Source organism: Terrapene carolina, unplaced genomic scaffold (genome assembly GCF_002925995.2).
Source record: "Terrapene carolina triunguis isolate 2854851 unplaced genomic scaffold, T_m_triunguis-2.0 Scaffold42, whole genome shotgun sequence".
Classification (NCBI taxonomy): domain Eukaryota; kingdom Metazoa; phylum Chordata; order Testudines; family Emydidae; genus Terrapene; species Terrapene triunguis.
Window position 1 is genome coordinate 33,903,260 of NW_020664393.1, and position 11,887 is coordinate 33,915,146.

An 11,887-nucleotide genomic window follows, 5' to 3' on the forward strand; every position below is an offset into this window, starting at 1 on the left:
ATTTCTCAAATATGAAAATGAAAATGTTGTCATAGATGCAAGAGTGTATAAATGTGTAAATATTCTATGTAAACTTTACAAGTAATTTGCACACTTACTTTCTACCACTGAATAATGTGTCAAATGTGTGAATTTAAGGAGACGTGTGGTACAGTAAGTCTTCCCTTTCTGATGCTCTTGGTATCTTCATGTCTGAAATCAGAAAAGAGCCTGCCGCTGATGTGTTCAGATGCCAGTGCATATGCTATTGGAATTTGTGACAAAGTGACTAACACTACATTTCCTGTGTACTCAGAAATCCCATTGAAATCATTTCACAGTGGATGAGCAAGTAATGCAAAATCAGGCCAAAGGGCAGCCCTGGATTGCCAATTGCCAAGACCCAATTAATCTGAATTTCTCATCCCCTCCCCCTTAACTAGAATTACTTTGGAGAAGAGCAGTAAACGCCTATAGTTGCTCTGTGGCTGTAGAGTACTGAAGGAAATTGTTTGTAATGAAACAAGAATGTGCAATAAGATTGTAAACTTTAGTCACTATCACATAAGTATTATAAAACACAAAATAATATAATATTTTCTTGTAGTAACCATAAGGAGTATAATCCTGAGCCTGCCACCCTCACTCATGCAAGTTATTCCTGCTGAATTTATGGAGGTGCCTACTCATGTATGAAACAATTGTGGAATACAACAGAGGGTCCTGTGGCACCTTTAAGACTAACAGAAGTATTGGGAGCATAAGCTTTCGTGGGTAAGAACCTCACTTCTTCAGATGCAAGACGCATCTGCAGATGCAAGACGCATCTGCAGATGCAATTGTGGAATAGGGTCCTATGTATGTTGACTAAAAACTGCATGAGAAAACTTGGATATGTAACATACAAGATCAAGAGAAGAAACCCTATTGGGTCATTTAGTTCAGTCCCCCTCCAGTGCAGCAATTATCCATACAGTATATTTGCTAGTGCTTTGTCCAGTCTAAATAGTAGTAGTGCTACTACTCAAAAGTAGTACTAAAGAAAAGCCTGATTGTACATTACATACATTCAGATACAATGGATTTGCACCTTAACAAAAATGTGACCCATTTTCATGTTGCTAGGATCAGTGGCACCAGAGATGATCTATGTATTGCAGTCAAGTATCAGGGGGTAGCCGTGTTAGTCTGTGTTAATCCACAAAAACAACAAGGAGTCCGGTGGCATCTTAAAGACTAACATTTATTTGGACATAAACTTTCATGGGTAAAAAAACCACTTCTTCAGATGCATGGACAGTATCTGCATGTCCATCCATCTGAAGAATTGGGTTTTTTACCCACGAAAGCTTATACCCAAATAAATCTGTTATTCTTTAAGGTGCCACCGGACTCCTTGTTGTTTTTATGGATTGCAGAAGTACTGGTTATACTACGTGTTTCCAGAAGTATATTGTTTGGAAGATAATGGGTACAGCTTCCTTGTTTGAGCTAATTCTTCCTATTGCTAAACATCTGCCCCCCATTGGACAAACAACTACCCATTGTGTGGCTGTCAGGTAAAATACATCAAGCTGTAGGAGGGGAAAATTCTGGCTTTAATCTTTTTTAGTAAGTCATTTAGCACTTTCAAAATAGTGAAAAACTTCAGAGGTGAAAACAGTTGTATTCTTTTCTAGGTGCTTCTAAACGGAGGATACAATATGCTTCTAAATGGAGGATAGATCCATCAATGGCTATTTGCCAAGATGAGCAGGGATGCAAAACCATGCTCTGAATGGCCGTAGCCTGTTTGCCAGAAGCTGGACATGGACAACAGATGATGGATCACTCAATGATTGCCTGTTCTGTTCATTCCCTCTGAAGCACTTAGCACTGGCCATTGTTGGAAGATAGGATACGGGCTAGATGGATCATTGGTCTGACCCAGTATGACTGTTCTTATATTCTAAATTGTAGTAATAAAGAACAGTTTGGCTTATAACCTCATATAGTCAGGCCCAACGGAGGAGAATCTGAAGAACTTGAGAGTATTTATCACACTGAAGAAGGCTGTCAGCTCTCTGCAAAATCTGTCCTAAAAAGTCAGCATTGAAATATTTTAGTACTATTATAAACCTCTGAAGAATGCTGAGACAAGAGACAATGCTATGAGAAATTATTCCAATGGAAGTGAGGAGCCTCAATACCTTTGAAGATCAAGGCCTTGAAGCCCAATCCTGCAAGGCTCTGACCTCATCCCAAGAAATGCTGAGTAACCTCAACTCCCACTAAGTTCCAAGTTAGTACCAACAATAGTTTTGTTAGTGTATCTTACCACCACAGTTGTCAACAGTGTTTCCCTTTGTCTGGGTTGTTCAACATAAATATTTTTAACAGTTCCGATCTAATCTGAATCAGCTCACCTGCAGAAACATACTTGGCATCTTATGTGTAGATGTTTTCAGATATAAGTGGCAAAATTCATAATGTTCATGCAAAGAATAATTTACATTTTTAATCTTAAATTGATGTCATACACAACCTATCAATCACAATTTTACATACAAATATATCTAAGTGACATAGATTTAACTCAGTGGCAAGTCCTTGGTACAACTTTTGTGTATGGTTTCTATGTAGAAAACACAGAACTATAATACCTCTCATGTAGATTATCCACGGGAAAAGCTGGTAAACAAATACTTTAAATTGAATGCAAAATAAGCAGTCTACTGCTATTAAACGTTACCTCAAAGCCTTAATTTTGTAATTGATAAAATACATTACAACTTTAAGATAACAGTCCAATGAATCAAATCCAATTGTACAAAAGGAATGAAATTATAAAAAAATTATGACAGGTTTCAGAGTAGCAGCCGTGTTAGTCTGTATCCGCAAAAAGAACAGGAGTACTTGAGGCACCTTAGAGACTAACACATTTATTTGAGCATAAGCTTTCGTGGGCTACAGCCCACTTCATCGGATGCATAGAATGGAACACACAGAAAGAAGATATTTATACATACAGAGAACATGAAAAGGTGGGAGTAGCCATACCAACTGTAAGAGGCCAATCAATTGAGATGAGCTATCATCAGCAGGAGAGAGAAAAAAACCTTATATTATATTAGTCTGTTAAATATTCCAACAACATAAAGTAAACAAGCTGCCACCTACACTGGAAAAATAGAATATTTATCTTTCTACAGAACATTTAGGGAGTTTCTCCTTTAATAATGAAGTTTAACCTACTAATATAATGATCCAGAAATGACATAAATAGGGTAAGAATTAAAATAAAATATGATTGAAATTGAAAGACATTTTGGGGCATGTTCTAGACATTCATATTCCAAGATGCAGAAATAAAACTTAGGGCATGTCTTCACTACAGGGGGGGGGGGTCAATTTAAGATACGCAAATTCAGCTACGCGAATAGCGTAGCTGAATTCGACGTATCGCAGCCGACTTACCCCGCTGTAGGGACGGCGGCAAAATCGACCTCTGCAGCTTCCCGTCGACGGCGCTTACTCCCACCTTCACTGGTGGAGTAAGAGCGTCAATTCGGGGATCGATTGTCGCGTCCCGACGGGACGTGATAAATCGATCCCCGAGAGGTCGATTTCTACCCGCTGATTCAGGCGGGTAGTGTAGACCTAGCCTTAGTTGTCCCTAGCTTTCTCTCTTCAGTCCACTAAGCACAGTTTGACAAACATCTTTGTTGAGTATGTTACACATACTGAAGTTCAGCATATTTTGAAAAACCCGGACAGATTTTGCAAACATGATTTTGACATCTCTGTGCTTGAATTTCTCACCCCTTCTATCCCATAAAATGCAGCAATCAATGGATTATAAAAATATGGTACGGGAAGTGTCATGTCTTTCACAATTAAAATTTAATTATGTGCAAAATGCAGCCGCTGAAGAATGATACCACAAATGCTCTTCTTGCGTGACCCCTTCAGTCAGGTTATTACTTCTGTCTAGAAAACCTGGACTTTCGCAGGTGGAAAGCCAAGCCTGGGGGCCATGCTAGTTATATTTGAGGCTACTCCAATATGTTTGCCCATTGACATTTAAAGTTGACTTGTTCAGGTCCATAAAATGTGGGCAACCTTAACACCAGGATTGTTATTCTTAGGCCCTTCTCTTTGGCCCGGCATTTTTATTGCATTCAATCTCTTATTTTTCTCTGTCGGAAAACCAGCTGAAACTATCTTTTCAGTCTCTAATACAACTGCTATTGTTCGTTTAGAAAACATGCTGGGAGCCCCATTACAGCCCCTCTAAATCCTAGCGCTATCTTCATGCGTCCCTCACCATCCTGACAAGCAAATTCTCAGTAAATCACCCCCACTGCGCAGGCAGCAACTTTGCCTGCCAGCTGCTGCCTTTGGAGAAGCTCAGTGGGCAAACTGGACGCGGGGGGCTTGTTCAGTTGCTCGCAGGAGTGGGTTAAAGCCCGCAACGCTCCCAACAATTAGCGCCTGGAAACCTTAATAGGTTCCCCAGTCTCCGCGCAGAGAGAAGCCGAAACACTTTCTGCGGCTTAATTGTCTTAATAGTCAGCTTCTAACATCACATTGTTGGGGAAGTTTCTGATTCTAAGGGACACTAATTAGCTTTAAATGATGCTAAATACCATCCCTACCGTTGCAAGGGCTTCTCTGGGACTTTTACAAGAGACAAGCATTCCGGTAATTTAAAATCACTTTGTTTTCTTCTCCGAGCTGTTAACCGTTTGGAGAAACACTGACCCGCAGGACAACCACGGGAGAACCTCGCCTCCCCCCCCGACCACCTCCCCCCTATTTCTTCAAAGTGCCTTTGGCAGTGCACAACTGAAGCAAGTAGTTCAGCTTTTCTTCTCCCACACCGCTCAGGCTTGGCTGCCCTTAAAGAAAATCCTCTCCTAACAACGTGTCAATGTTACATTCCTCCACAAAGGCAACTTCTATTAGAGGGGCTGGGAGTTTGGCTCCTAGACAGGGAGCTTTGTGGCCATGCAGAAACCAGGGAGAGAGGAAACATTTCCTGCATTAAAATGCAATAGCCTGGCTCAGTGTTTCATGCCTGTGCAGGGGGCAAATTCAGCCCCTCTCAAATAGCTGCTCTCGAGCTCCAATTCCGAGCCAGGCGGCGGCTTTTCTCCTTATCTCTAGAGATTTCTCTGTTTTGCATTTCTCATTTGATAACTGTATTTTGACCTCACATGTCTCCCTTTCCCTGCAGCTTCCAAACCACGGCGTGCCTCTAGGATCTTCTTTAATAAATCAGCTTGCCCTTGCTCTGTACACAAAGAATTAATATGACCAGAACCCCAGGTATTAAGAAAGACAAAAAAGGAACTTAGACCCTAATTATTATAATTGGGTGGCTGCTCTGATGACCGGATCCACAGCTTCCAGACCTTCCGCGCCCTCCCGCTTTTCCAAACTCAGGTGATTACGATATCAGCCGCGTGTTATTAGCACACGTGCAAAGCCATCATCCCCCCTGGAGCTGGGGCCGCCCATGTACGTCTCTCTATTAACCAAGGGAGCATGTGGGTGACATTGCAGGGTGCAATATGTCTCCCTGGGCCACAAATTGAGGCAGGATTTGCTATTCGCTTGGTACGTGTGCAGTTTCGAGGTCAGACCCTGTTGGCGTTTAGGGTCCTGGTACTTAAGTCGGGTTGTCCGCATGCCTTTGGAAATCTCTTCCCTGCAAAGTCAAGGAGTAGCATCAAAGGGAATAAGATTTTATTGCTGGGTGGTTGCAATAAAAGAGGGAGAACTGGCTCACAACGTGTCCGCATTATTATAAGTGAGAGCTGAGAACAGCGACAGCTTAAATCACCATTGAAGTATAAATTATCTTTTAGTAGGAATCAGAATTGTATGCTGGAGATGAGATTAATTTTAAAATAACATCCTGCTCCGTGTAAGTGGTTTGAGGATGTGTCTGCAGTTCTCCCTAGCCCTTTCATGGGAGCGGGCTGGAGGTTAGCAGCAGACCCCATAACTAGTGTGGAGTGCAAGTCAGATAAATTTAACTATCAACGAGAGGCAAGAGCAGAACCCTAGATAGTGATTTGAGATTGAAATAGACCTCTGAGACCCCATTAGAAACACCTACCTTCTTTTGGCGGCCGTTTAGCTTCTTTGCTAAGGTTGCAGACCTGGGTAGTTTGCAGCTCCTGGGTCAGACACCCCTCCGTCTGCTCATTGAGGGGCAGCACCACATTGCTGAGCAACACCAGGGACTGGTCGTCTATTCCCCATTCTCCCAAATGCTGAGGGCAGGTACATTTTGTATACATGATCCCACAGGACTCAGTTCTCCCGTTCTCGGATTTCAGGCAGTTCTCTAGCCAAGTGCACAATACATGGCAACCAAACTGGCTCGGGCTCACCTTATTCAACACCAAAAACTCAAAGAAGGATTTTTGGTCTTCTTCCTTTTTGTGTAATCCTGGGAAATCGATGGGATAGACCCGGCGTATCTGAATAAAATTCTTATCATATTGCAGAAATACAAAAGCATTCTTGGAATCGCAGAGCTGCATTATAGAATGGTTATTTTTTAAAAGATCCTTTATTTTTTCATGGGAAAAATGATCAAATTGATAAGCCAAAAGGGAAAAGTTGGAGCAGCTGAAGTCCTTTTTGGAAAATTTCAGGTAAATACTATATTTGGTCGGATCTGGATTTTCCAGCGTCCAAGTGCAGTTTGTAAAGTTTTTAGGAAACATTTCACTTAGAGAATACGATCCATAAATGACTCCCTTCACCAGCGTGGAACACCAGAAGTCTTGGGCAGCATTAAATCCAAACATAACCAGTAGATAGGTGGAAAATATATAAATCAGCAAATTACGAACAGCCTTCATCCTATGTCATTTGGCCTGTAGAAAATGAAATGAAATAAAAATGCAAGTAGAATTCTTCACGCATTGAAAATCAAACTCCTTCCAATATTCCAGCCAGCTGTTTTCAAGATTCCAGTTAGAACCCTCTTCAAAAAGAAGGGCAAGTAATTTTTATTTTTTAACACAAGGAAATTGTTTGATGCTGTGTGAACAGCGCCATCACGTGGCCATCACAACAGTCAAATTCCCTAAATTCAAATAAAAAAAAATAACATTTATTAGATTATTAAATGGAATGCCCTCCGTTGTCTAGCATGTATTTGGCGTGATCTGGAACTATTAAATTTAGATAAAAGTCAGAGACTTTCATCTGGTGGACCAGAAGAAGGACTAGCTATTTATTTATTTATTTTATTTTTGAAAAAGTAAATCAACAGCATAGGCACCGTTTATATATATGCACAGAATTTCACTAGACCAGATCAGAGAAGCTGGTAACAGCTGTTGTTACATATTATTTTTTCTATTAAGACTGAGAAGTAATTGTGATGAATTATAGTCATAATTTAAAAATGCACAAATTATTATTTGCTACAGATGGAACATTATCTCCCATATGTCTACATGCCTCTGCAGTGGCCACCTGGTATACAAAGGTCTCTGTAAAAAGAAAATCCGGAGAGGAAACACTGAGATTAATATGTGTTAATAAAATCTTGAAACTGTTATCCGGGAAAGAAATATAGATGGTTAGATAGATGGAAATTGTGGTTGCCTGACACCGCCATTGAGACCAATCATTTTAAAGACAATCATTTCAATGTGATATAACCTCTTGGAGTAGATAACGTTGATAAGTATATTAGTATTTATAGCCAAAGGAGCTGTATAGAGAGCAATGCTATAGCAGGACCTGTATAACTGGACCGAACTGGGTCTCTAAGTTGCCCTTTATTAAGACTGTTTTGTACAGTATGGTTATCTACTGTATTTTGCATATGTGCCCTTGAATGATGAAAGACAGATTACATTTTCTCTGCTAGTATCTCCAACTAAAGCTCTTTTATTGGCCCCCTCCGCGGAAACAGCCTTCACATCTTCTGTTCTCTAACAGTGGCCTAGGATAATAAAGTGAACCTTTGGTTATATTTACCTCTGTTATCCAAAAAATAAAACTTGAATGTTTTCAGCTTTAACCTTTGAGAAGTTGCTTATCTCTTATCAATGAGTGTCTTTTCGCTTTCTGTTTACAAGTGTGAGCAGACAAAAGTGATGCCAAGTTAATTAAAAAACTCTTTAGATTGCAGCCTCTTCCACTGTTGCTCTGTAAACAGAGACAGACATACAGACACATACACAGTTACTGAGTTTTAACGTGTGTATTTGCCTAGCTTTCATCTCCCCCACCAAATGGCAAGGCATCTTTCGTCCCCCATTGCATAACACAGAACAAATCGGCGGATTAAATTCCCTGTAAGAGATTTTTGTATTTCCCAGATTATAATTCAAACTCTAAATCTTGAGATGGGCAAAGCAGCACCAACTCTAACCCTCTTTATAGCTGCGGTTTAAAAAAATTGGAGCTGCCGCCGGATCTATCCAAACTATTGGATTTTCCCTTTTCCGAACGTGCATCTCAATGAGTAACAAATTCATCCTTCTGGAAATAAGGTCGAGAGAGCGGTTAACGTTTTTTTAAAAAATAGAAATGAATAGGCAGTTCTGGAAATAATTTCCTCTCTACAAAATTTGCTGTAGCACTTTGCAGGCAATGCAGCCCTGCGCAGTATTATTCAGGATGGTGTAGGCGTTGAAAGCCAATGTGACAATAAGTGTCTAAATTAAGAATTCTACCCATGAAAAGGGATTCATTTTATAATCTGGAGACCAAAGAGGGTTTTTTCTTAATTATTTTAAAATAAAAGCCCCTGACTTTTCCTCCTGTGCAATATTTCCACTGGAAAAATAAAGACGTCCGCAGTGCTAGGCTGTTTTCCATGACGAAACCAAGTCTAATAGCCATCATTTTAGTTACGTTTGTTCATGCAAACCTACTGAAACAAAATACTACTTTAAATGATCGCTCTCTGCATGAATAGGCAGGATTTCATTTTGCTTACAATAGTGCTAAATACAAAAGTGAAGCTGCTCAGGGAAAGCATCAGTCACTGATGATTAAACGATCTTTCTTTGGAGGGGGAGGGGGTTAAAGAACGGCCACCAAGGTTTAAGGTTGCCCATTTTGGAAGAAATCTCGTCTGCTGAAAAGCAAACAGGCGTTTAGTTTGGATAATCCCCAACTGATTTTCTAGGTGACACTGTAGTTTGGTCGAACATAGACGGCGCCATCACTCCACTTATTTTTCCCCAACAGAAGACCCACTGACTTCCCTTATTTTAACTTCCTATTAAGCTAAGATTCCCACTCCTCATAAAATTACCCTAGTCATGCACAAACCTCAGGTTTTCTTGGTCTCGCTGGAAATTACTCTCAGGGAAGCAGACCTGTCGCAAACCCGACTTCTCTAACTTTTAAACTGTAGGGTAGAACTAAATGCAGAGATAATTCTGCATGTGTAGGCTCTCTTTATCTTTCAGCAACAGCCTGTCCTCCTCCTCCTCCGCCGCCGCCTCCTCCTCCTCCCCGGAATCCCGAGCTAACAGCTCTACAGTCATAATCCCTGGAAATGGGAAATGGAAAATGCCCCTGGACACCCTTACCTTCCACTCCGAAAGCTGTCAGGCTATTTCTCTAAAACACTAGCACCACAGGCACACGTCCCAACAACAGTGATGGAGAGATTCCCCTTCTGTCGGAAGCACCGTTTCCCATTTTCCCAGGCTGAGGTTCAAAACCAAGATTTAAAGGAGAAAAGAAGAAGAAGAAAAAAAAAACAACAACAAAAAAACATAGGCAGAGAGGAAACCCCAGCACGCGTAAAGCTTTGGCTCCGGATCCACCAAATCCACCATGTGAAGGGAAAGAAAAAGCCTCAAACCAGAGAGACTGCAGGGGGTGGGGAAATGGACCTGGCTGAACAGCGAAGATTTTTTTTTAACTTGAACCAAAGTCTAACCCAACAAACCGATCAGCGGAGATACCAGGCAAGCGATGAGCTGAGAGGAGACCTACAGGCTACTGCTGCCCTAACGCAGATGTGGTGGTGGGTTTTGGCTGCTGTTATTATTATGAATATACTTATTCTTATTCCTCTTTTCTCCCTGCTCCTCCTCCCCCCTCAGGTACTGATGGACGGACAGCGGCCGGGGGAAAAAATCCTTGGCTGGTGATGTCGGCAAGCTGTTTGAGTGCTGAGTGAGGAGGGAGTACAGCGGGAGAGAGATAGTAAAGCTCTGTGTGTGTGTTAGAAAGAGAGCAAGTCAGTCAGCGTGTGAGAGAGAGTCTGTGTGCGCGCGCTCCCGTGTGCGCCTGTGCGCTCGGCTCCCGGTCGGAGCCTCTCCGGTGGGGTGTGCGCGCCCCGCAATCCCTCTCCAGCGTGTGGGGGTGCTGTGCGGGCCCCGCTCTCCTTCTCCGCTGTGTGTGAGTGCGCGCGCGCTGCGCGCCCCGCGCTCCCTCTCCAGCCTAGGATGCCCGTGCGCGCCCCGCTCTCCCGCTCCAGCCCGGGCGCACCCGGGCGCTCTGCTCGCCTCTCTCCTTCCTCAGTGGTGTGTGTGTGTGTGTGTGTGTGAGAGAGAGAGACTCTCCTCTCGGCTCCAGCGACCGGGCCCGCGGTGCGTTTTGCACGTCACGGCTACTCAAAACCAAGCACGTCCGAAAAACGTTATTTTCTGCGGCTGAGAGGTTTTTCCAGCCTCAGTTCCCACCGCTGGAGCTGGCTGCGACCTAGTGTAAGAGAAACTCACAGGCTGGGAGGGAAGCGAGGGGAGGAGGGAGTAAATCCAGCACTTGATCTCCTTCCTCTTGTTCTTTCTTTTAAAGCATAACCCCGCTCCCGCCCCCCGGAGCTGTCAATGTGCCACCGCGATGCAGATTAAGTGATATAGCGCTGCAAGGAAAACACATCTCCTCGCTTTCAAACTGCCGCCTGCCTCTGAGTGGAACAATAGCAATTTTCTCAGCGAGGCTGCAATTAACACCTTATTTGTTCCTCGCCAGAGAGAGGGCTCCGGTTGGGATCACATTAAATCGCTCAGCAGGGCGAGTGACTCTGGGAAGCGGCTATTTTCTCGTGATTTTTTTTAAAGTTCCATCTTAGCGCAGCTGGGTTGTGCTGGTGGCTGTGTTCCATTGACGATGCCCGAGGGCCGCGGTAGGGGATGGCGGGTTGGAGTGGGTGGGTATGCTGTCAAATGTCCGAACAGCCCCATCTTTAGCTGCCCCTTGCTCAGGCTGGAGTTTGCAAGGCAAGCGGCCAAATAGCACAACTGCTGGAGGGGTGGGGGTCGGAATAAAGGAGAATTGTGAAAATGGGGCTGTTTCCTGATCACCCAAAGAAACACCTGCTTTGTTGGTGTAGCTAAGTAGAGTTGAGTAAGCTGTTTCCCTCTCTCCTCCCCTTGCTTCTCTCCCGTTCCCCGTTGGTGAGCTGGGTTATCCTTTGGCTAGTGCCCCGGGTGTCAGTGAGAGAAAGGTGCCTTATATGCGACATTAGATATATGGTATGATAATGGGGGGGGGGTTACATTTAAATAAGTTTTAATACCAATCCAGCCCCGAACTTGAATGCTTGTTCTGTAGCTACAAAAAGAACAGGAGTACTTGTGGCACCTTAGAGACTAACAAATTTATTTGTTCTTTTTGCGGATACAGACTAACACGGCTGCTACTCTGAAACCTGTTCTGTAGCTATCACACACCATTTACATTCTGCAAAGGGAACAAAGCATTTCTCAAAACGGTGTGGTCCTGCTACATGTTACAATCCCACTCAGTTTGAAAGTGCATTTGAAAAATGCCTGGTTTTAGATGTACTCTCCGCCCCCTCCCCCGCTCATGGAAGGAACATGAACAGAAGTTTAAACTTCTGGCCACCATCCAAGCCAATCATCGTTTTTTTCCCTTCACAAAAGGCTCAAATTCAAATAATATAGAGGTATACATACATGAA

General features: G+C 42.9%; 1 protein-coding gene across 1 annotated transcript in view; it reads right to left on the minus strand.

Annotated features, from left to right (window-relative positions):
• ADGRB3 (adhesion G protein-coupled receptor B3) overlaps nucleotides 1-10,267 on the minus strand; it is a 600,480-nt gene extending 590,213 nt beyond the window's left edge. The window contains exons 1-2 of the mRNA XM_026654815.1: nucleotides 9,540-10,267; nucleotides 6,086-6,854 (exon numbers count right to left, since the gene is read on the minus strand). Of these exons, the coding sequence (XP_026510600.1) occupies nucleotides 6,086-6,839 (754 nt within the window). The 5' untranslated portion in view covers nucleotides 6,840-6,854; nucleotides 9,540-10,267. The remainder of the gene's footprint in view (nucleotides 1-6,085; nucleotides 6,855-9,539) is intronic.
• Between the last annotated feature and the right edge of the window lie 1,620 nt (nucleotides 10,268-11,887).